Source organism: Centruroides vittatus, unplaced genomic scaffold, assembly GCF_030686945.1.
Source record: "Centruroides vittatus isolate TY-2023 unplaced genomic scaffold, ASM3068694v2 contig_7, whole genome shotgun sequence".
Taxonomy (NCBI): Eukaryota; Metazoa; Arthropoda; class Arachnida; order Scorpiones; family Buthidae; genus Centruroides; species Centruroides vittatus.
In genome coordinates, this window is record NW_027122442.1 from 584,953 (window position 1) to 612,390 (window position 27,438).

A 27,438-nucleotide genomic window follows, 5' to 3' on the forward strand; every position below is an offset into this window, starting at 1 on the left:
TGGAATAGAAAGTACTATCTAACTCCAAATAATTTGAAGAGGTAGAATTTTAGTTAAACTTCTTCCTTGTCACTCCAAACTGCATTACTTTATACAGTGCAATTTTTCAACATATTTTCCATACTTTTCAACCCATGGTTTATTTTTAACAGAAGTTTTATTCCTTTGGATTTAATCAAGGAAATATGACACATGGTATATACCAGGGGTGGGCAAGCAAGAGTTCAGTGGGAGCCGAAATGTAGGTTTTGCAAAATGCACGGAAGCCACAGTTCTGTACTGTTGTGGCGGATAGTATGGTAAAGCACGCAATTTTATTATATAATATAAATATAATATAAAACAAATATTAAATTTTTTTAATAAACATATTGTGAGCCCGCAGGTTTTGAGGGCGTGAATTCGAGAGTTAAAAGGGGGTTCATGACCCGCAAGTTCGATAGGAAATCAATCGGATGTTGATTACACATCCAATCCGATCAGAAAGAGAAACCAAAAATTCAAGTCATCATGATCAGATCAAAAAGAGAAAACAGAAGTCCCAGTCATCACGAGTCAGCAAAGTAGTCATCGAGCATTGAATAATAGACTGGCTCAATGCCAACAACAATTGTATAAAAACCTGATCGACTCTGGAAAGAGCACAATCATCCAGGAAGGTCTGAATCCAGTGTCTCCAGTCCCGGACATAAGACTGATTCCAGCTTCCATAGTCCAGGAGGTCGTCGCATACGGTCATCGGACCACCTATCAAGGTATATCGACTTTGTAAACTCTCTCCCACTCAAGGTTAGGCACGTGACTAATTTATTGGTTAGATCATGATTAGCGATAGGGATATTTTATCCGCATTTTAGCAGTAATTATCTGTAAACCTTTATTTTATGTGTATTTTATTGTATGTTCACTTTTGTTAGTAATAAACCTTTATTGTTATTTGTCAAACCTGTCTCCTGTCAAAGTAAGGATGCCTGTCGACTTACTGACGCACCTCCCCACTCACTTTTTGCCCTCCTAGCCATCCAACGACAACGAGGTCGGGTTTTACCAACCCATGCAGCGTAAGTGGTCAGCGAGGTTTTCCCCCTGACCCTCTGCTTATCTCACAATATTTTCACAAGAATTATCAAAATAAAATTGTAAAATAATAATAAAAAACAGAAATTAACACTTTCAGCAAGAGCTGCATGTAACTCAAAAAGAGCCGCATTTGCCCATGCCTGGTATATACTATTTGTCATATTTCATTATACATATGCAAATCATTTATCATATTTTCAGGCAGTTAATCTGTGGTAGTTCATATAATCTGTAACATTAGTATACCTCTTAGAAAATTTCTAAAATAAATAAAATCTTTGCATAACCAGAAGCCACTTCCAGAGCAGGTATTGAAAGAATGACACTTACCAATATGAAATTTAAAAAATATCATGTAAAACATTAAAACATTATGTTTCCTGTTTCACTTCCATTAGCAGCTTTCATTGCAAATATAATTATATTAATGAAATAAATAAAATGGAAAAACAGATTAGAGTCCAAACCATCAAAACTTCATAAGTGTTTAAATACAAAGGGTTTACAATCATCAATGTTTTTCATCCTATTGCTTCATTTCTGTTTTAATTATCAAAAAAATAATCATAATAAATGTTAAAATAAACTTGAGAAAATTAAATGGAAGAAATTTTCAAGTTGATGATATCTGTTTACAGGTTCAAGAGTTAATTTTAAACTGCTATTCACTGCAAAAAACTAAATTAGGAGAAAAAATCAACAGCTGGCTTCTAAATGTTTTAAATAGTTCTCTGAGAATTATTATATATTGAGGAAAAAATTGTTAAAAAACTTATCAGCAGCTTTTAACTTATGCATTTTTATTCAATAATATCTATTAAAACATAGATTGGCATACACAAAATGAACAGGAAAGAATTGCAGACATATGTATGTTTGCCTTTAATGGTTTCAGGAAAAATTGTAATGACAGATGAAGCAGTGTATAAAGGATTTTTCATATTTGCTAAAGATGCTATTAATGGTTTTAAACAAAACCAAAGCTGTTTGATGAGTTTGTAAATAAATTAGTTAAAATAAGCAGATAAACTGCACCATTTTCAAACTGACTTTCAAACACAGATAACCTTTGAATTAACCACACAAAACTATAGTAATTTTGTATTTTAATAAAAAAATCTAATTTATTACATTTCTTGAAAATAGTCCATGGCAAGGAATCTATGTACCTCATAAACCTGTTTTTCTTTTAGTTTTGGCATGTCTAAAATTACCGAGACTCTTTTGGAGAGAGGACTAACACCATCCTTTAAGATAATATCTGATGAAGATTACTTCTGGTCTAGCATGCAATCGATCTATCAATCAATTTTATTTGCTGCACAAAAAAGTACAATACCAGTACTGCAAAAAGCACAACTGGCATGCATGCACTCAGATTGGTTTAGTCTCTCTCCATAATTTCAAAATCACTGAAGCACATGGTTTTTAGGTGGTCCAAATGCTACTAATAAACTGCCAAAATATGAGATAAAAAATCAAGGCTGTAAAGTACCCAATGGATGTCTGGAAGGTTTGAGCACATTACACAGGCCAAACCCCATGAAGACAAACTCAAATAATCTACACAGGTCTCTTAATGGGTTAGCAAAACAAACTTTAAAAAGTGTAAATATAAGCTGTCTTCCCAATTACTATATGAACCAAAAAAAAGCATGGATGTATGAGGAGCTCTTCAAAGAAAGATTTCAGAAATAGTTTGTCACTACAGTCAACAATGTCACAAACAGAAGGGTTTACATGCATGAGTCCTACTAGTAATCAATAATGCTCTGTTTCAAATGTCTGAGACCATTCTATTTTTTCTTTTCTTTGCAGATGATGTTGAATATCTTAAATTTGAAAATTTTGTTCATGTGAGTAAACTGTCACTTTATAACTGTTAGCAGAAAGATTCTTATTGTAAGAAGAATAAAATTGGAAATTTATAGAAGTGTTGAAGGAGACTAGTTTTATCATAAATTTACAAACTATTTATGGCAATATCTGGTTCAATAAATTAAGAACCAGAGATATATTTAAACAAATAATTATTATTTTTTTTACTGTATTTTACATATAAATTTCCTTAGCTATTCGGACAACATTCTTAGCTTTTGCTGTGAATTTTATACACATCAAACACAAGGACTATTCAATAATTAATTATTGTCAATTAAAGAAGTTAAATAATAATAATATATGTAATCAAACTTCTATAAATAAACAACTCTATGGAAACTCAATTATAATTATTAAATTTATCCAATCCATCTAGCAAACAAAGCAATAATTACAGATATGTCTTACTAACCTTGTATGGCTTTGCAGTTACTATTAAAAACGTAACACAAACGTTTTTGACCCACTTCTAGGGTCTTCTTCAGGTGTTTTATAAGTTTTTCTGGTGCGATTCCGATTTTTAACCGTTCATATCTCCAACGCTTCTATCTTCGGCTGAAGATAGAAGCGTTGGAGATCTGAATGGTTAATATAGCCGTTATATAGCCCATCAAACTTCTATACAAACACACTTTTTTAATCAAACTAATGAAAATGTTAGTTCAATTAAAGAGTAATTTGCTGGAAAAGTACATAAGGTATTTTGTGTGTCTCTGGTTATCATGAAATTACTACTCAAGATGCCATCAAAATATCATCAAAATGTATTATGCAGGATGAATTTGGGGACTCAACTACTTATTTAATCTGGAACATTTCATATTTACTTCATACAAAGATTATACCAACTAGAAAGAACTGTACTTGAATATGCAATCTGATATGAAACAAATCAAATCTGATTCTTCCCATTCTTTTTAAAATGTGTAATAAAATTTTATTATTGATTAAAATTTAAAAGCGATGAAAATATAACTTTTCTACATCAAGAAATGTTAAATCAAAATAGAAGACAGGAAACCAATCAACTATGGCAAATAAAGTTAAAGAAAATATTGGTTTGTATATAATATAAAGTATGGTTTAGTATTATTTTGTTTTAGAAAAATACTCATGATTGGAAATATGGATGAACACTTCTAGTATATTCTGCAATATCCCAAAATATAAACAAGGATCAAAACAGTTTATAGCAATCCACTTATCATTCATGGTATCCAAAAATATTAAAAATACCTTCACCATGTATAAACAAACCATTGGGAATAAATATAAAAAGGCTAATAATTCAATTATGTCTAAATAAAAATCGTTACTGATGTGACTCCAGTAATTTTTTAATATTGCATATACTGAAAGACTATGAGAGGTTTACAGAAACACAAGAATCATTTGGAATACACCATATAATCACACAAAACTTAACCCAAGACTTCAGAGAAAATTTAAATAATTTTCAAAGAAAGAATTGTACAATTTATATAATTTTGTAATTAAAACTGTAACTATTAAATAAGCAACAGAATTTAAGAATTTGTAAGGAAATTAAAGATGTAAAATTATTGGTATATTGTTTACAAAATGTATATTTTAATATTTGTAATTGCTTAGCCTGTGAGTAACAAGGTGTCCACCCTTTATGCTAATAAAGATTAATAATAATAATAATAATATCATCAATATGAAAAAGATAAACTTTTAAAATTGAGAATGGAAAGTATTCAATATACAAGGCATCTAAAAAGCGTGCGGTCAAATTTTAATAATGTTGAAAATGAGGCATAATGAGTGCAATGTAGTTTCTGTTTGGTTTGGTACCACAAGAAATGCCAGACACCATATAAAAAAGGAGATGATGTGTGTATGTGTAATAGATATGCTAGCAATTCAGATGAAAATTGAAGTTATTTTGTGTATGCATATATAAATATGTATGTATGGTTGCATATAAAAAATGTAACAGAAAATATTAAATTAAATTATCAACAACTCTACACCTTCTATACTTTTCCAGCAGTGTTTTAATCAAAAAGAAACATTTTTGACCCAGTTCAGATGTTGCCTCAGGTTAGAAAACATATATTACAAAATTATGGTGGAAAAGGATAGAAAGTGTATAGTTATTAATATTTTGGTTTGTGTGTTTCCAGTTTTTCTACAAGTGTGTTTCTGAGAAAATATATGTACTACAATAAAAATTCATTCAATTAACAATATATAGGCTAAAATATCCTCTCATGAAATTAGCAATGTATTATCACAAACTTACCCATGATATCATGAAATAACCACCTGTACACAACATAAAATATATACCCCTAGAAAACTAGGATATAACGAGTGATTATTTATTGTGGCATCATCACAATGCCAGGCTGCAATTTTTAATCATATTTTTAATTTATTTCATTTAAAATATATGCTCTCTGCCTCAAATTAGTAGTGTCTTGCCCCTGTACATCATACTTTTCCTTAGCAATTTGCTGCAACTGTGATGTGTTGACCTGTAATTTACATATTAAAAGACAATAGTTGGTCATGGGCAACTTGAGCAACTTTGAGAACAGATCAATGGAACCACAGAGCAGGTTCCAGTATTTCTGAAACAGCTGCATTCATTGCTTGTTCTTGTAACATGGTGTCCAGTCCATGAGTAGCTGAATCATGGACAAACATCCACCAGAAGATCACACAGTGACCAGCCACATGTGGTTAACCCCAGAAATGAGTGTTGCATTTAAGACTGGCATCTGAACACATCTGAACAAAAATATACCACAGTGGAATAGCTTGCCCACAAGTGCAACAGTAGACAAGGCAGATGTGTTTCAACAATGACCATTTGAGATACCTTGCATCAACTGGGATTCAATAGCCATCGACCTGCACAGGTACCTCTCTTAACCAGTTCATTACAAACATCTTGTCTGGGTGAGAAAAAGCCATCATTGAACCTAGAACATGTGGAAGAAAGTCATCTGGAGTGATGAGTTTTGCTTCATTCTAAACTGCACTGATGGCTGTCCTAATCTGGCTTAAATAGCATGAAGCTGCATACTTCTGTTGAACAGTTCAGGTTTTACAAGCTAGGGATGGTAATATCATGTTCTGGGGCATCCTCTTGGAAAAGCTTATGACCATTGCTCGTCATCCCACAATCCTTGAATGGTGAACAATACAGAAACCTGTTAGGTGATCTCCAAATCCATATCTCTAGGTTATGTTTTCTGACAGATGTCATGTTTCAACATGATAACATACATCACCAGGCAATGTTCACTTGAGACTAACTAGAGGAACATGACAATGAATTCCACACACTGCCTTGTCCCCAGACTCACCAGACTACAACCCTACTAAAAACATGATTAGAATATGCTGGAATATGTGGTGGTGTTGTCACTTGCTCCTCTGCAAAATGTGCACCAACTAACAAAACTGCTCAAGCAGGAATGGAGAATTGTTAAGAATAGAGGATGTTCATTGTCTTGTAGAGTCCATTCCCAGTGTTTACAAGCCCCGATCACCCAGAAATGTAGGACAATTCATTATTAGGCAGGTGTTCCTAATGTAGTAATCATTCAGTGTATATAGTGTTCATAATTAAAGTTCAAATTTTGAAAAGCTATAACTGGAGAACTACATAGTGGAATAACTTCAAATTTAAGTCTTTTTTCTTTCTTGTTTTTTTTCTTTTTCTTGGATTTATCTGGAGATGTCAGCCGCTTGGACTATATTCTCCAACAAGCTGCTGCCTGGTGGTTAGTTGAAGCAACTCGTTTCGCAAATATACAATTCCAAGACCGCCACGTGCTGGCTTGGCAGTACATCAGTGGATGGCCAATAAATCAGAATTAATGAGTGGGTCAGGTTGAGGTTGAGGGACAGATTCATACTAAGGGTACATCGTAATGTTGGCATTTGAGCCAGTAGTGATACAATGTTTCCTCTGTGCCACAATAAAAGCTTGTTCAGTTATGAATTTTTATTTGGTTCAGAAAAAATTAGTTCTGAAAATTGCCACTAGGATAGCACTGCAACAACTTATTAGAACTCAACAAGTGTCACAAAACTATCAAACCTAAGGCACAGTTACAAATTATGATACTGAGGAATGCATCAGTTTCTTACCAGTTAAAGGCAATATGTTAAAAAATAATGATAGTGTTACCAAAAACTGAGGCACTTCTCATAAAGTTTTATCAAAATAACATCTATGATTTGACAACATTGTGAAAATTCAGGACATTGAAGGGTTTAAAAATGACCTAATGATTGAAAATGGTGTCCAGAAGATGATCCAGAAATTTGGAATAACGGGTTCTTCAAATGTCACACCTAGCAGAGGATGAAAGCCTCTGGAACAGCAGACAGTGGAAGATGAAACCAAAATGTTACAGGAAGAAAGGATGAAAAATGTTATGGAAACCAACAGCACATGGCATATTGCAAGGTATTTAAACAAGCCAGTAAATAGTGTTCAAGGTGATAAGGCAAATTCTGTACTGTTATCCTTATAAGATTTCCCAAGTTCAGCAACTGCTTGGTCCTGATCAGAATTCATGAAAATCATTTGTCCTGCATTTTCTTTCTCATACTGAACTGGACAACAACTGACCATGGAACATTTTGTGGACTGACAAAGCTCAGTTTCATCTGCATGGTATTATGAATATGCACAATTGCAGAATTTGGGCAGCCAAAAATCCATACACTGTACAAGAGATTTGGTGTAATTTTACAGTGAAGTTTATCATTAGACCTTCCTTCAAGGAGGATGTTGTTACCTGCACTGTTAACAGCCAGCAATATAAATTTCTTCTAGCCAACAAAGTGTTTCTGATACTTCAACAGAATAAATGCCTGGATTCAACAATTTTTTATGCAAGATGGTGCTTCAGACACATTCCACTATTGACAAAATCATCTATTGCCATTTTTGAACATGGCCAGTGTATTCATCAAATCTAAACCTCTGTAATTTGGCTGTGAGGATATCTAAAAAAGTTATTTATTGTACACAAATAGCCAACTTCGCAGACCTCAAGTATTTTATAGGACACATCATAAATCCACATCCAGATTTACCATGTGTTCCATCTTGATGTGTCATGAGCAGAGCTGTGGAGTAGTGATGATTTTGAGGTTACTCTTACTTCTACTCCAGAGTTGGATTTTTAAATGTTACTCATACTCCTACTCCTTGAAAAACTTTTGACTCCTCTTACTCCTTACTCCTTCTCTTACTCCTCAATAACAATATTTCATCATTGCCATATGAATGTGCATATGAATTGTTTTTTAATGTTTGAATGTGCAATATAATTAAAGGAATAAGGAGTAACAAATATATTTTGTTACTCCTTACTCCTACTCCTTGAAAAACTTCCCAACTTCTCTTACTCCTACTCCAAAACCCTGATCATGAGGCTTGATATTGTATGATAGTGCCTCCTGTTACCCTGTTTCCCCAAAAATAAGACGGTGTCTTATACTAATTTTTGCTCCCAAAGATGCACTGGGTCTTATTTTCAGGGGATGTCTTATTTTTCGTATGGTATGACAGCTTCCGGCCACCAGGAGGAGCTCACCACAGAGGGGACAGCATGCAGTATGGCACAGGCAACGAGCCCCTTGATACCTTGCCTGCACATTTACAAGTGACAGCCATGGAAGGGAACATCAGGGTTGGTGGTAGGTGATGGTCTTCATGTCCTGCATGCAGCTGCTCTGCAACAGACAGTGAAGGTAGGGGATAATGGCGACAGGCTAAAAAGAATCACAGCTGCATGCTCTGGTGTTCTATTCGGCAGGCATGCTTCCAAACGAAAATTTTGCTAGGTCTTACTTTCCGGGGAGGCCTTATATTTAGCAATTCAGCAAAACCTCTACTAGATCTTATTTTCAGGGAATGTCTTATTTTTGGGGAAACACAGTATATGCCTTTGTGCAGATGTTCTGCTTTGTTAATAATTTCTTTTGTTACAATGTACTCATGACAGTTGTTATCAGTCAGTTTGTTGACTTTCAATGAAATTATAAAAAACAATAAATTTTCTGGTTGTGATTTATTTCCTATCTCTGTCTTACTTTTTCTTATCATATTGAATATGTTTTCCTTTTGCTACACAGCAATACAGGAGAGGCCTTGCAATGCTGTGTGGCAAAACAGTCATCAGTCTTACTATTTTACAAGATTACAAAAATAAAAAAAAAATTTCAAATCAAATTTAGTGTTAAGATTACAAATCTTTGTATAATCCCACAAATCTCAAAGAACCATCTGGTTTCTTTTTTTGAGATAGTTCATACCATATGTCCTCTATATTCTTAAGTGAGGAATCATATGTTTTTCATTTTGGGTTGAGAAATTAGCACTGGTTAATAATATGGTCTAACTGTAGAAGTAACTCTTTTCCTTCCACTGATGAGTCAGCCATTATTGATTTAACCACCAATGCAATCACACTAACATTATCAGACTTGAAGATGCAATTTATATCTGCCATTTAAAATTATCATATTTGAGCTAAAATTCTCATATGTATACCAACATACATATATAAAAATATCAATCTTGGTTCTTTCCTAATTGAATGAATCTGACAATGTCTTTCTGGCTCACTTCAGTTGTTCATAATATAATTCATACAATGTGTTTGGCACATAAATTACTATTAGACTCCTTAAATAAAATGTTTATGTGATAATATCAAATTCTTTAAAAAATGCTGACAAAAGGGAAAAGCAACTTATCCACTGACAGAGCATACAAAATGCTGCTGGTCAACATCAAACACTGATGGTTGGCAACAATGTAAATGTTTGTAACAAAGTTTTGTCTTAAAGAAGAAAAAAGATTTGATTTTGATAAAAAACCTTTAATCATAAAGTTGTCAAACCTAAATTGATAATACATTAGCAAAACTGCCAAATTTTGAAATATTTGCTGAAACTGTAAAACTATTAAATATTTTTAATATAAACATGAACCAACTTTTTGAAGAAATTGTTTATTATTGAACATTTAAAATACCTTGTTTACTCACTTGACTGGCAAATAATATATATTACCACTTTATTTAAAATTATATCATACATTTTAAGCATACCTGCATCATCATCATTTATAGAACATGTATTTTCAATCATGAATAATATTGTAAATGGACTGATGAAAGAAATGGTTGTTCTGTTAAAAATATTGAAATGTGCAAAGGATGATAAAAAATATAAGTTCAGGCATAATAAATGAACAATATATATATATATATCTGTACATACATCATTAAATTCAATTATTGATAATAATTACCTAAATTATATAGCATTATATTAAATTATTGTTAATTGTCACCCACATTTATCTGAAATAAAATCATTATTTTATTATTAATATACATAATTTTCTTTTATTAATTCCCTCTTTTTTTGTTGTCAATTTGTCCTCCATTAAACATTTCAATATGAGGCAATACTAGGTGAGATATACTCAAAATGATGTTAGAAACTTTACTGTTCTAATTAATTTCTATAGTTAGCATTTTCTTTTTTTTCCCTTTCTTTTTTAATTTCATATTGCTATATTAGATATATTTCTTATATTTATAAAAATATAAAATATTAAATATATCAAACATCGTAAAGCCCTATATGTATATAGAAGATTATTTAAGGCAACAAAACGATTGCCTTAAATAATCTTTAAAATTAAATTAGCAGAGTTATAGCCTGATTATTTAAGATGATCATTTGGTTATGTTTCTATAAAATCTTAAATTTTTAATTTAAAGTGTAGTTTCATAATGCACAATTTATTTTGATTTAACATAAATTAATATCTGTGTTGATCATGTGAAATGCTTATATATAAAAAAAAGTATATACAGCATATATATATATATAAATCTGTAATATTAATATAATTAATCAAAGTGTTTTTTGTTATAGCTGATGTAATAACAACTTTAAAACAAAACTGTAGATTATCTGTGTCTACAATAAAAATTTTTAATAAAGACACTTTCATCTGAACTAAATAAAGTTCTTTAACTAACATCTCAAAATATAAAGAAGAAAATATTTCAATGGAATATATTATAAATTTCAAATTTTTTAAACATTCCATGATCCCAAAGAATCAGATACAACAAATAACTAATCCAGATAATTAAACAGTACAAATAAATCAAAATAATCTTAAATTTTTACACAAATAGTAGGGTAGATGTACCAGTTTTGGCCAGTGTACCAGTTCTGGCCAGAAAACAAATTTAACTTAAAAATATAATCACCACATATTCAAATCTGTCCAATGAAACAAACTTTTATTGTTAACTGTGTGAACACACAGTTAACAATAAAAGTTTGTTTCATTCTGTGATTATATTTTTAAGTTAAATTTGTTTTCTGGCCAGAACTGGTACTACACTGGCCAAAACTAGTACATCTACCCTAAGCTGTAATTCATAAATTATTTTAATACATCTAGGTAAGCAGTTAACATACTACTAAAGTAAACGGTTAGTTGGTTAATATCAGATGAACTAAGAATATTAACATTTACATGTAAAGAGTTTCAATTGAATATCTATTGCCTTTAGGAGTTCCAAAGAGAACTAACAATAGTTACTAGAAAGAAAGCTGTCAAATTTTAGTAATTTCCTGTAGTCCATAAGTTTTTCATGTTCTGCAATTCTCCATTTGAAAAAAACAGTAATGCTTAAATAATGAAAGATAAGATAGGATTACATAATTTATTGGTATAAAGGGTCAGTAGATTTAAAATCAGCAAATTCATATTAATTATACAATGAAGAATTTTGCAGTTATAAAGTAAAGAAATATTATGAACTCCTGATAATTGTAATTTATTCTAAGACTCTATCTGTGATCAAGATTCTTTTAAGCAATGGTAGGTTAGTTATTGTTGGATGAATTGGAAGAAATTCTAGTAAGCACTTTAAACAATATGTTCCCATATATTTGGTAAATTTCTTCCAATTTTATTTTCATGGCTGTTATGTATGCATAACAGCCATCAAATTTGACCATCTAAGTCTTTGCAGATTTCCACATTTTGAGACCCCTAAACCCAAAAAATTAAAAAACGCAAGAAAATTCTGTGTGTGTGTGTTGACATCTATTTCATCTAATATTTCAGGATGGGGTGAAGGTTAAGAAATAAAATTTGGCATGATAGCTTGTAAGGGGCATTGATGCTATTAAATTTAGATGCTTAAAGGTTGAGAGGCTGGGGACATAGAAGGACATCATATATCATATCTTGAGAGGAGTTTGACTTAATGAAGACTACTCATTATTAGTATTTACAATTTTTTTTATAGAACTCATCTCTATCCTCAAAATTAAGCTTTTGCCATTTTATAACAATCAATAATATAAAAAGTTTTTATAATAAAATCTCATAACAGATGGAATCCACATAATTTTATTTATTATGGTTAATAATATATAAGTTATTTTTAAAATAAAATCTCATAACAGACAGGAAAGTTATGCAACTCGTTGCTAGTGTTTTTTTTTTCTTTTAATACCATGTGAACTTGTAAACTGAGTGTCGCCATTATTTGTAATGTTATGTATTTGCTGAATGCTACAACACAACAAGAGAGTGAAGGTTGCTATTGTGTTACAATCATAAATTAGTAAAATTTGTTAAATATGTAATAAATTAAACTGGTCAAGTTTTTTCCTTTTTTTAAACCAGTATTTGGGTGTGGATTACTCAAGGGCATGAATTATTTGAATAAATATGGTAATTTTTTAAATTTTATATAAGTGTTTATTTAATATCATATTAACAGGTAAAACACATGGGAACAATAACCCTGGTGTCAACTTGACTGGAGCTATGTGCTTCTTATTTTGCTTTGAAAGCATGGAACAACATGTAAAAAACTAAAACTTAAAACTATATTCTACTGGATCACATTCTTCTTTATGTTTTAAGTTATAACTTGAAGAAGTCTAGTTATTTTGGCAAAATAATTTAATATGTATGTTTTTTTTTAACAATTTGTTTAAAATTGCTGGTGATTTTTTAACCAACTAAAATAGCAACTGCTATTATTTATATTAAATAAATAAATAAATATTGAACAAATATGCTGAATAATAGAAATTTATTTATTAAAAATACAGTATAGTAAACACTGAAAAAGTATTTATTTCTGTTTTTACTAAGCATTAAAAATTTGCATTAGAAGCAACAATTATTCTATATGCTATGTTGACAAAGTAAAGAATTTGACAAATTTTTGCTTTCATCACAGCCTAGTTACTAAACGATATTGTTAAATATTAGCATATGTTATATATTATAAAATATTGTTTTAAATTAAGATAATGTTATATGAAATCGAAATATACAATCATCTAATTTTAAAATACTATCTTATCTAGACTATTCAAATGTATTTGAATAGTCTATACTCTATTAAATAACTGGTTGAATACGGAAAAAAAAAAACTTGTCGAATCATTATTTTCATATCAATTTAGCATAATTTAAATTCTAGTTGTTTCATGTAAAATTAATACATAGTTACAAATAATTTAAATTATATTAATATGTTGCACTATACTAAAATTTTAGCATAAAACAATATGCTATTTATAAGGAACTGAATATTTGGGTTTAAATGTTTAATAATTTAGTAACAAAAAACTTTTGGACATTTTCCTTGTAATAAATAATAAACTGAACTCGAGTGAAATATAATGAAAAGTTGATATGTTTTATACATAAATTTTTGAAGTATAGAAATTTATTTACATTTATATTTATAAAGTTATCTGTTCAATACATAAATGTATAGATTTTTGAATAATTAGCATCATATAATATTTTAATTTTATTACATTTCAATTCTTATTAGGCAAAAAATTCAAATTTAAAACAAACTTGAAATAATTGACAATCCTTGAAAATTATTTAATTAATATTTTTATTCTAAGTTTAGTTATGTTATTTTGCAAAGCATGACTATTTTTCCAGGTATATTCAAAGAATAAAAAATTAAAATCAACTATTAAATGAATTCCATTAAAGCATATTTTTATTTAATAAAATTTTGTTTAGAATATTTTTTATACATTCCAAATACTAAAAAAAAACTTCATTTAGAGAATTTTGTTAAAAAATTCCCATCAAAATTATGTAAAATAAATAAATAATTAATTCTTACTATTTGACTGTAATAAAGTTGAGATGGATAGCATATGTTATCATTTAGTATTAATTTAAACAAGTAATTGTTAATTTATTTTAGCTAGGCAAAAAATATATTAAAAAAATATTTCAAAGTCAAAATAATATTTCTTCCCATATAATTTTACTTTTTATTTTAATTTTTGGTGTAAAGTGACTACAATTTTAAGATAACTTTGAACAAAGCATTAAGTTTTTTGTAGCTTCATAAAATGTTATTTTACATTTTAAAGAAGTTGTTATTTGTTATTTGAAATGATAAATATAATTGATATAGATACAGATGGAAAATATTTAAAATTTACTAAACAGTTAACATCAATGTTTTTTTAAGTTTAACAAATAAAAAATTAGAAACGATTGAAAAAATTTATTTATATAACTTTAAATATTCTTAAATGCTGGCTTATAAATTAATTATTGATACACTATCAAAACAATTATATATTCAAGTCTATACTACTATGTTACTATCATGAAAGAAGAAAATTGAAAATAAATATTTGGATATTATTATTTGGTGTTATATTTAATTACAAAATAATTTTAAAATTATTTTGTAATTTATATAATTCAAATATAAAATTTAGAGAGGTTTTTTTTAATACTATTTACGTAGTAAATAAACCAAAAAATAAAAAAACTAAAAAGGAAGAACAAAAATTATTTAAAAAATAAAGAATTTTGAATTAAAATTTATAACAAATTACTTTATTAAATATATAAAACAAATATTTTAATAATGAGATTAGTTTATTATTTACGATAAAATTTTCCCGTGAAATCAAGAACAGCCTTCCATATAAAATTTACATTGATTTTACAAATTACTAAAAGAAAAAAACAATAAAATGTTAACTAAATTTTACAAAAAGTAAAGAAAAAAAAATTTATTTATCTTTTTTTTTTCTAAAATTTTCTTTTCTTTATATAGTATTTATATGAGAAATTTTGCTATATTATTTGCAATTTATACAGAAAGTAATTTAATTGATGTAAACCCATTATATTTATTATCTGAATTATTAATTACTATCAAAATCATACAATCATTTAACATAAAGAGATGTCATTTATTATAAACAAAAAAATTCACAATTAAATTTTAAAAAAAATAAATATAATCAACTTAAAATTCAAACATATAATAACATTTTAATTAATGTAATATACATCAATAATTCAAATGTTTTTTTTAAATAATAAATTAAATACTTATCATACAGGTTGTATACACATATTTTTTTATTAATTAAATTTTTAAAAAAAATAAATAAATAAGGTTAATTTTAATGCGACCGAACGTGTTGTTTTTCAATTTAAAAACAAACCCAAAGCAACAAACACGTTGTCAAAAATTAAAAGTTAAACATCCGCCAATGTGAGCGTATGTATAAAACGCTTTATTTATATTCAATTAAATTTTTAAAATTACCTAAATAAAGGGAATATTTAAATGAGAAATATAACGTTAAATAATTACGCGAACGAAATTATTTAAGTAGAAAACATTAAGAGCAAGAGAAAAAATGAATAAATATTAATTTAAAACTTCGATAACGATTAATTCATATTTGACCGACTTAAAAACTTTTGGCGGCTAAAATAAAATTTGAATCTTCAATCGATTTTTCAAGTAACAAAACACCGAAATCATTTTTAAAATAATTCTTTTTAGATTTATTTACGTCGACAAAATACCGATTAAATTCGTATAGAATTTACTTCTTCCGAATGGTTCTTTACGAACCCTAAATCGGGCCTAATATTCCCGACTAAACTGTAAATATAAAGTATCGGACGGCGAAACGTTCTTACCATTTTTGGTGTCCTCTAGCATTCTTTTAATGTCCGATATTGTTAATTCTAGTCCATATATATCGCCGAAATTTAATAGGAATGAACATACGACAGCAAAATTCGGGTCATTATGACAATCCTCTTCGCCTGACGCCATTTTTCAACCGAAGGAAACAATGATGACGTAGGAAACCATGACTAGCGATAGTTTCGTATTCGTTACAAATTAAGTTTACCTTTTTTTTTTTTTATTTTTAAAAGAAAACTATAAAACTTACTATTTCCGGAAAAACAAATCGACGTCATTTCTTTTTAATAATTTATTTATTATTATTTTCTTTTTCGTATAATTTTCGATTGTTTTAATTTCGGGTATTAAAATAGCTTTCCCGTTAATCCGCGTCGTAAATTTTTATATAAATATAACCTTTTTTTTAACCTTAAATTTCAACGCGAAAGGGAAGAATTCGTTTTATATTAAATTTACCAGCGAAATATACGTTTAAATTTATTTAAAAACCTGTACGTAAATTTATACGAGTTAAAAGTATAATTTACCGCGTATTTATATTATAATATTTTCAAAATTATTATTTTCTCTTTTATTATTACACATACAAATTGTTTTATATATTATAAATATTTATATAATATAAAATAAATTATTTTAATACATTATTTATTTATTTATTTATTTATTTTTTTGTATTAAATAAAATAATTTATTAAAACTTTTAAGAATTTTTTAAATAAATATATATATATAATATAGTATCTAATTAAAATTGCCTTTTTATTTTAAAAATTTTTATGAATAAACTACATTTTTCATAAATAAATGTATATAAATTAGTTTTTTTTAGTGTTAAAAAAATTACTACAATTTGTTTATTATAAAAAGAAAAAATAATTTTAATGAATGATCTTGTATTACAAAAAAGGAAAAAATATATACAACTTAATAATGAATGAATGAAAATTTTTTGTTGATTTTTCAATTTAAAATTTTCCTATAAATGGAATAAAAATTAAATAGAAAATAAACATTAATAATTTAAAAAAAAAGAAATAAATTTAATATTTTTAATTTAAATCATGATCTTTTTTTACTTTAGATAACGCACTTTTTTTCTAAAGCTTTTCTTTTTATAAAATAATAATAATAATAATTATTATTATTATTATTATAATCAATAAAAATTAAATTCTTTAGAGAATTAATTCTTATTTTTAAAAAATTTATAATTTTTCAAGAAACTAATAAATAGAATAATAATGCAATTACTTTTCTGCTTAAAATTTCTCAGAATAAAAAAGAAAAGAAAAAAAAATAAGTCAAATTTTTAGTTGTTTGTTCACACCTTCATTCTTCTATCATATTACATTTCCTCGCAAAATATAAATCTCGATGCGCCGCGTAGGCCTATAGTCATATTTTTAAGTGAAATTAATGGCGTTTTAAATGTATTAAAACGCCATTAATTTCACTTAAAAACGTAAAAATTATTATTCAAAAACTGCTTAAATTGCATATTTAAATAAAATTTTGTTTTATAAAAAAAAAAAAAACAGTTTTTTCATAAGGATCTCTTGCAGAAACATTCGCGTGTTTCGGCACATTTTAAAATTTAAAAATCAAAAGTAATAATGGAATAGTTAATAATATTATATATTAATTTTTCAGAATAAAATATAAATTTATTTATTTATTGTGGACAAGAATTCCTTTCGATATTTTAATTGGAATAACTAAAGGAGAGTTTACAAAGTCTCGTTTAAATATTCAGAAATGACTTTAGATGGGTATTTATTACACAAGTTATAAAGAAAATTTCGTTTCATTGTTTTAAAATAATGATTTTATTTATTATAACGTAACACATACCAATGTAATATTTTAAAATTCTGTTAGTACATCGAAATAGCATACCTATGGATAATCGCAATAAGAAAGATAAGAAATCATTAAAGAACTTGGAAAAAATCCTTACAAAAATCAAACCAAAAAAATGGAATAATAAAAGATTCTGGATGCCAAACAGTCCCTCTTTCTTTAACAAAAACAGTCGAGTAGATTGTGACGAAGTATTCCCCAATGTATACGTAGGCAACGAGGCATCAGCAAGATGTAAGACGTTTCTCAGGTACATGAACTTCACGCACATTCTAAACGCAGCAGAAGGTCGAGATTTTGGTAAAGTCAACACTGGAACTTCTTATTATGGTGACATGAGTGTAGAATATCTCGGTTTAAACATCGACGATGTCGATGCCGAAAAAATAAATACATACTTCGACGTTGCAGCTAATTTTATCGATAAAGCAATTCAAGGGGGTAAAGTTTTAGTGCATTGTGTAATGGGAGTATCACGATCTGCTACGCTCGTCTGTGCTTTTCTCATGATCAAGAGAGGGATGAATGCAGAGCAAGCCTTAACTACGCTCAGAAGAAAAAGAAGCGTTTATCCAAATTACGGCTTTATCTACCAATTAATTGATTTAGAAAAACATCTTAAAAAGTCCAAGAAGAATTGAAGATTATAGAAAAAAAAATTTAAATATTACAAATGATAAAATTGTTCCAATTTTAAATTTATAGTTTAGACCAATTAAAACATTAACTAAATTAAGTTTTTGTCTATTGATTTAATAAACATATTGGTCTTATAAATTACTTTATAAGACTTCCCCGATATTGTATGGCTTCTTAGAAACCATTTCGCAAATAATAAGAAGAATTAAAAACTCAAGTTTTGCAGTGTAACTATTGTGAACTCATTCAGAAACAGGAACAAGTCAAAGCCAGCATGACAGTTCTTCAGCTGTAATTTACTTCCACCTCAACTTGACAAGTGAATAGCCTATTATTACTATCAACTTTAAAAACTAGGAATGTCTGAACTTTAAAAAAACTCGTTTTTATATAATGAAAAGTTTTTTCTGGCTATACACAATATTAACGTTTGGTAAATATAATAAATACGTTTAAACAAGAAAGATTTGAATGGGTAAAAGTACAACTTTTCTGATTTGATGTGGTAACGTTCAATGTTGATGATAGAAACAGCAGTGGCGATTGCAGCGCAGCATTTCTATCTATCTAGTTTGGTGCGAGTCATGTGGGGAGATGTCAGAGTTTGGCTCTTTGATTCTTAATTAAAACATTCAGGTAACTTCTTTTTAACTTTTGACAAAGAGAGACGTTAGAAAATCAGTAAAACCTCTTTATCTAATTGTTCAAATTAATATTTAGCTAGTAATTTATATAACAAAGGAACGGTTTTTGATAACCGCGAATGACGCGTCGCGTCGCGTCGTAATACGTATCGGTTTGTATATCTGTGAATATTACTTGTTTCATTGTCTATATTTTTCATGAAAAATACACAAATACTTAAGGACATTCATACGTTTAATAGAAATACGAATACAAAACCAATAATATTTATTATTATATAATAATACACTGAGAAAAATTACCGTTGTCTTTATATCGCGAGTAAGCGCATAACTTTAAAAAATTATCGTATAACAATCAATAATTATATGCTTCTTTTTACTAACTTATATTAAGAATACAAAAGTATAGAATATTTCATAACATTTTAACGAAAATTACGAGATATAAATCACAGGTGATGTGAAAATCGTATTCGCTAAGCGACGCGACGCGGCGTCGCGTACATTGACGCGCGCGGTGACATTCATTATCTCGATAGTTCTTAGATAAAATATTATAAAAATTACTTTCCAAAAAAATCTATTTTAAATATAAATGATTTAAACTGTAATTTTTTGAATATTGATCTGATTTTTAATGTTTTTACTCGTATTATAAAAACGTTAACGATTTTAAATGCCATTTTAAGATGCGAATGATTAGTTTTTCTTGGTTTTTAATGTATCTGTAACTGATGCTGGGACATCAATGGTGATGACGACCATCTCGTGGCACGTTCATGGTGGCAATTTCGTGATTTACGAGTTGGTTTCTTCATTGTTTTCCCTGGATATCATTATCCCAATCGTTTGATAGTGTCAATGGTATGTGGAACATCGTTTCTGTAGATAACAATTGATTCATGGTTGATCTAAGAGAAGCAAAAACATGCTTGCAATTTATTTATTTATTTACAAACAAAATATATATTTATTTTATAATTTAATTAATATAAACTTAACAAATGTAATTTGATTTTCATAAAAAACTGAAGAAAAAACAGTTCAATTTTTAAAACTTTTCTTGCTTTCTGAAATCATTTTTGAAATGATTTAGAAAAAAAAATTATTTAAAAGTATTTTTCTTTTCGCATAATTCGTTAATTCAACTTTTAAATATTTAAGTTTATTACGCGAAGAATGACGAAAATTGCATTTCGTCACGTCACTCGTTACTTCATTATCCGACTTAAGTGTTTCTATATTCCTAATAGAAATATATATATATATATATTTAAAAAGAAATAATGTATTATTATATTTTTAAATAAAAGCATTTACACCAGTTAATGTCCTAACAATATAGTTACGTAATACGACTCGACGGTAAGCGTGACGTTCATAACCACGTGATCGATAATAAAAACGTGACGGCGTCATTTATATAATGCATTCTGATTGATTAACTGGATTTTATTTACTCTAAAATTTAATAAGATAATTTTAATTACATTAACGGATCTAAAAAGAAGAAAACTTTTTGATTATTACATATATATATATATTTTTTATATAAATACAGTAATTAAATCTGTAAAAGAAATAAAATAAACATAATTAAAATATTTACCGCCATCTAGTATCAAATTCTTTAAATTATTTTTTATAATTAATTTTTTTAACTAACGAATTAATTACAATTTAACACGCTTCGTTAAAAATTTTTATTAACAAATTTAATTTAATTATTTTTTTATTATTATTATTTATCCGATTTAAAATAAAAAAATTTATAGATGTTTTCCATAATTCTAATTTATGCAGATAGATGGAGACACGGTACCTTTTCTTAGTTCTGTTAATGATGTCACGACGTATATTCAAATTTGCATATACGTCAGATATGGGCTTTAAATTATGGCGAATTTATGAAAATCGGAAAAAACTCGATTTGTAGAATAATTATTAATCTTATTTTCAACGCGCGACTCAACGCGCGCGTTGAGTCGCGCATTTAGTCTTACAATTAAATTATCATCGCGCGACACGCCGCATCGTGCGCGCAATATTTTCTCGTTTGTAATAATATTTATTTTTTATTATGTCATTTAATAGCGCAAATATTTTCATAACATTCGTGTAATAACGGAAATGAGAAAGATAAATTGACATTGTAGAGAATTAATGAGGAATAGAAACGCGACGCGTTCCTATTTGAATTATTTACTCGCGCGCCGCGCCGCTGGCAAGTCAAATAAATAAAACAACAGCATAGACAAACAATGATAAATTTTAGTATTTAATTTTACAGTTATAAAAACTTGATAATATTTGGATATGCCAAAAAAAAATTGTTTCTTTGATACGAATTATCTCAAAATATTCTTTGAACGCGCGCGGATTCAACATAAACCACGGATATATTTGTAATGGAAGCGCGACATGTTATATGAAATCTTTCATGCTCATGGTTATGTGAAATCAAGAAAATTTGGAAAAAATTTAAATAATATAAATTTAAAGCACGGAAAGTAATTTACAGATTGAAGTGTTTTCTTTTTGTTTCCCTTTTTTTCTTCCTATTTTTACATATTTTCTGGTTTGAAATGAGATTTAAAAAACCGGAAAAATTATTAATTTTTATGAATTTTGACGATAGAATTGTTGTACGAAAAATCGTGTAAGAATTCTTGAAATTCATATATAAAAGATTTTCCTTATTATAAAATAATTATAATAACCAGATTCATTAATTTAAATATCATAATTAAAGAGAAAATTCTGTAGAAAGAACTATTAGGCAAGTATCCACCAAGTTTAGTATACGTGCTGTCCCGAGTACGCGATTTTAAATTTAGGAAAGATTTTACTTCAAAATTCAATCGTTAGAGGAAAGTTTGGCACTGCCGTTTCCTTAATGTGCATATTACAAACGTTTTCTAGCGGATCTTGAAAGTTAAGAAACACATTGCACCGATCAGGCGAAGAATCACAGTTCTTCACAACTTTCCTGCAAGTGAATAGTCATGGTATAAGTACCATGAGTACTCGTACCATGATTATTCACTTGCAGAAAAGTTGTGAAGAACTGTGATCCTTTTTATATCCGAGATTTGTTAGAAGACGTGGCACTAGAGCAGCCACTAGAGCAGAATTTTAAAGTAATCGAGATCGCATACTAGGAACGAATTTGGTATGTGTACTAAATTTGATTGAGATTTGCCTAATAGTTCATTGAACAGAGGGCTCTGAACACCTACTCTTTAATCATAATCATTGATTACCGTGTACTTTAATACGATTATTTCAGATTAAAATACTTCTTAGAAATAAAAGTGAAGATATCATTTTTAAACAGCCCTCTCGTTGTTGATTTCTTTTACTCCATTTGCTCTGTAAGAACACTAAAAAGATTTCATTTTTTATTATTTTAATAAGTTTTATGAAATAATTTTTATTACGAGATATTAATGTCTCCTGCTTATTTCTTTGAAATAATGGCATCTTCATATAGAAATTGATACATAACTTATATATATTTAATTTAAATATGACATGTTGATGTGGTGCCGTTCTTTAATTAATTTGATTTGCGGAAAGAAGAAAATACGTGATGATATTCTTATTTTTCAGAGATATTCTCATTGCAATTGGCTAATTTTTTTTTTTTTTACTTTAACAAATTAAAATGTGATTAATCATAATAATTTGTGGAATGCACAGTCAAAAGTCTGTATAAAAAATTATTGCACGTATTTAAATCTATTTATTCGGTGAAGGATGGCGTGAATTATATTAAGTCTGACACTTTTTGTTTTTCGTTTCAAGAGATTTCGTATGTAAAAGTTAATTAGAATGGCTTCAATGATGGAATAAGAAGAAATTTTGTGTATTTTGTGTTGTTTATTTAATATTTATTGAATTTTCGATGCGAAATATGCGTACAATAACCCAGAAATTTTTTCTTTAGTTATAAAAGATGCAATTTCATTTTTATACCTTTTATGCATCGTGATTCTTTGCATCAAAGAAGACATGATCTTAACTCGGAGGATAGATTAATCAATATACTGTATTCAATACAACGTTGTTCAATTATATTCTGTATCGTTGTCATGTTGATGTAAACTGTTCTGATAAAAACATCATGACAAGAAAGCATAAATACTGTAACATATATAAGGCTATCATTTTCACTTCTGCACTTTTTTCTAATTTATGCTTTTTCACGAATGATTTTTTTAATTATAAATGATAACATTTCTCATCATTTTTACCGACAAAATCTACTTTAGATAAAGGAAAAAAATAAAACTTTTCAATATCTTACATTTAATGTATTGACATTTAATTACTTTATAAATATTTCTTATGCAAAAGGAATGAAGCAACGCCTGAAAAATGTAACAAAGAATTTCATCCTATTCTATATAAACGCAATATGTTTCTTCTGAAGTCTCTGTCCGAATATGTAGGGCCCTGTTCCTCACCATTTGGCCACACCTCATTGTGGGCCTGGCAAAACCCAATAAAAAGGCCCTCTTATAATACCCACAAGACGGAAAAAAACAATTATTTTAAAAGGCATTAAATTTTTAGTTAATTATCATATATAAAAAAAGTTTAAAAAATCCAGATTAATGTAATGGTATAATTGGAAGTAATTAATACAAAAATATTGGTCATAAAATCAAATTTAAACAATAGAAAATTAATTAAAAATTGTAAACTTTATATAAGCCAGTATATAAATTTTTTGATTAATATATTTTGTAAGATTTATGGTTGAAAAATAAATAAAATTTAATATTTGACACATGACTTTGTTTTATTTTTCAATAATGAAACTTAAAATCATTTAATCTGTTTTCTCTGTCATTTTCCTCGCATTGAAATCATAATATAAACGTGTGAAGGACAAATACTAAATAATAGTTGATTTATAAATTAAAACAAAAAAAAAAACATTTCCAAATAAAATTTCCTCTTTCAACTTTACAAATTCTAAATTATTACTTTTACCATTTTGTACTTTATCTAAACTTTTGGCCCCATTATTTAATAATTTAATATTGTTGTGCCCATAAAATGTACTGTACACACATTTATCAGCTCATAACTCTATAACTTCTTTTTTTCCAGATAAAAATTCGGCTTAAAAACCATTGCCAGAGTCATATAGGGCTTAAAAACCATTGCCAGAGTCATATAGGAGCTTAAAAAACCATTGCCAGAGTCATATAGGGCTTAGAAACCATTGCCAGAGTCATATAGGGCTTAATAAACCATTACCAGAGTCATATAGAGCTTAAAAACCATTGCCAGAGTCATATAGGGCTTAGAAATCATTGTCAGAGTCATATAAGGCTTAAAAACCATTGCCCGTTTTATATAGGGCTTAGAAACCATTGCCAGAGTCATATAGGGCTTAGAAACCATTGCCAGAGTCATATAGGGCTTAAAAAACCATTACCAGAGTCATATAGAGCTTAAAAACCATTGCCAGAGTCATATAGGGCTTAGAAATCATTGCCAGAGTCATATAGGGCTTAAAAACCATTGCCCGTTTTTATATAGGGCTTAGAAACCATTGCCAGAGTCATATAAGGCTTAAAAACCATTGACCGTTTTCATATAGGGCTTAGAAACCATTTCCCATTATTTCTATAGGTTATTGAATCTGTTACGTATCTGCATACCTATCGATAATCCTTTTACTAAAAGTATAATTTTAAAAATTTTATTTTAATTAAATACAGTGGAGCTCCAATGACGGCCACTTCCCAGCAATGGTCATCTCTCTAAACAGCGGCCATTTTTTTCAAGAACTTGTTTTTTGGGAACAAATGCATACAAAGATAACCTCCAAACAACGGCCGCTTTTTATGCCCCCTTCAATGGCCGTTGTTTGGAGGTTTGACTGTATAAAAAATGATTTAATTAACTAAAAAAAATCCGTTTAAGTGTTATAAAATATCTCTTATAATTGAATTTCATTATGCAGAATAATTAATTTTTATATTAAAAAATAATAACAATAAGATTTTTAGCATTTAAGAAATTATAAGAAATTATTAAAAATACAGCATGGCATCAAAAATTAATTAGAAAATGATGAAAAATTCTACATCTTTGGATCATTCATCAAAAACAGAAGCGAAAAAAAAATGGCGACTTCTTATGGTTTTAATCATGTTTAATTTAATTATTCAGACTGGCCGGTAAGGTAGAACATTTATTATATTCCTTGACACTAAGAGAAGGGGGGAAATGTAAATTGTTAAAAATTCGTTTTGGTAGATGCTAGAAACGTTATTCAATTAAAATTTTATATAAAAAAAAGCAAAGAAGTGACGTTGAGGTGTCATCAAAATGCAGTAAATGCTGAGGTTGCGTGAGGATAGCGCAAGTTTGGGTGGAGTCAACTGATGTTTCCATTGACAGGAGGCGAGTTTAGCGAGTTTGGGCGGAGTTTCGTGACGGCTCAACTTGGATATTTTTATTATTGTCATTTATAACAATAAACAATACACAGCATTTCAATATATAAACAACTAATTTTTAAAATATTTCCTTCCCTTATAACATTTCTAATAATTTTTTTAAAATTAAATATAGGCTACATTTATTTCTATATTTTTATAATTTTTTTTTCTTAATTACGGAAATTTAAAGTGAAATTATGTATTTGCTAAAATGGCCTTTTTGGTGCGTTTGATGATCCCTAGATGGCATTACGTGATAAGTTTGTTTACACCATTTAATTAATTGTTTGTTGTAATCTAATGGTATTTAATGGAATTAAATTTAATTTTATTAATTTTAATTTAATTGTTTTGTAGATATGAATTTAAACTGAATTTATTTCTAAAAATATTATATTCAACACCCGAAAGATGGCAGCATGGAGCCAGAATAAAATAAAAGTTTTATTATTTTTTTTTCGGTTGATAATATTCTCGTTTATAATAAAATTTATTAAAGAATTATTTATAAAAATAAAATAATTTTCATTTTAATAAAAAAATTTAATAAAATAAATACTGTAATAAATAATATAAATATCACTTCATTTAAAAAATTTATTTTTTAAAAAATGCTTTTAAATTTAAATATTTTAATTTTTAAACTATTCATATATTTTTTCAATAGAAAATATTTAAAAAATTATAATTTTTAAATGAAACAGATTAAAAAATTAGTATCAAAAATTCCCACCAGATGGTACGAAACTGCAAGTTCTTCTATAGTGGAAAATAAAAAAACTAAAATAAAATAATATTGATAAAGTCGAATATTGGAAAATATTTAATATGAAAAAATCACGAAATCCAATTAACCCTGATTCGTTAGGAAAGAAGGGCATAGAAATGGGAAAGCGAACAAAGTCATAATCTTATCGCTTATATCTAACCCTCAATAAAGAATTAACAAGTGTCGAAAGGCATAATTGTATAACATTTTAATTGCCGATTATTTCGACATCGAGCCTGTGAGAAAGAATGCAAAAACACTAATTAAATACCCAAACTGTGGGAGTGGAGTCACCCAACCTACCAATTTGTGAGATCGGAGGAAGAACTAACGACCAGATTACTCCGAAAACCTCCATTTCCTGTGTTGCTGAAGCGTGCAAAAATAATAACAACCTCAATTTACTTCATTATCACAAAATTTCGTTCACTATTCCTTAGCCAAAAACCGCAGACAGTTAGATCGTTAGATGTTAATTGCCGCTACGCGTAACCCCCCGGCCCTTCAGAATGGAATGATGATGATTTTACACATGGCCACACTCCGAATATATAAACGTAGTCCGAAAAGGTCAGTAGTTTTGGAACCTTGACTCAAGCTAAAAGTATTCCAGGCCAGCTACTATACTAAATTATAGGAATCATTTATTTCGCGAGTAGAAAAGACAGAAGGTAGAAAGGAAGGTATATAAAAAAAAAAAGAAAATAATAATTAAAATGGCGGAATGAAAGTTCTGCGAAGTGAAGAAATGATGTATGTGAAATCGGCCCGGGTTGTTTAATTGTATCCCAGGCCATGCCGACAAAGGTAGGCAGACAGCAAAATGATTAATTTTTCTCGATCACGTGGTATAGGCCGGGGGCGAATTTATGTTTCGCGGGAATCTCACTACCCAAGTTTTCTTTCATTTCTTTCCTCCCCCCTTTCGGTCGGGTCAGTCGAACGACGTTCCCAACTCGGACAGGTGGATGCAAAATTTTTAATTCAACCCTTTTCTTATTTTCTTCTTCTTCTTCTTCTTCTTCCACTCT

At 28.4% G+C, this 27,438-nt stretch overlaps 1 protein-coding gene, 1 long non-coding RNA gene and 1 pseudogene across 5 annotated transcripts in view; 2 read left to right on the forward strand and 1 right to left on the reverse strand.

Moving 5' to 3' along the window:
- Window positions 1–16,187, reverse strand: part of LOC136980460 (uro-adherence factor A) — a 102,471-nt gene extending 86,284 nt beyond the window's left edge. For all 4 annotated transcript variants that reach the window (XM_067276569.1, XM_067276566.1, XM_067276567.1 and 1 more), the window contains exon 1: window positions 16,013–16,187. In XM_067276569.1, coding sequence (XP_067132670.1) covers window positions 16,013–16,151 — 139 coding nt within the window. In that variant the 5' untranslated portion in view covers window positions 16,152–16,187. The remainder of the gene's footprint in view (window positions 1–16,012) is intronic.
- A 1,739-nt stretch (window positions 16,188–17,926) lies between these two features.
- LOC136980399 (dual specificity protein phosphatase 3 pseudogene) lies at window positions 17,927–18,529 on the forward strand (annotated as a pseudogene).
- A 405-nt stretch (window positions 18,530–18,934) lies between these two features.
- LOC136980450 (uncharacterized) overlaps window positions 18,935–27,438 on the forward strand; it is a 46,864-nt gene continuing 38,360 nt past the window's right edge. The window contains exon 1 of the long non-coding RNA XR_010881558.1: window positions 18,935–19,163. This is a non-coding gene — a long non-coding RNA (uncharacterized lncRNA). The remainder of the gene's footprint in view (window positions 19,164–27,438) is intronic.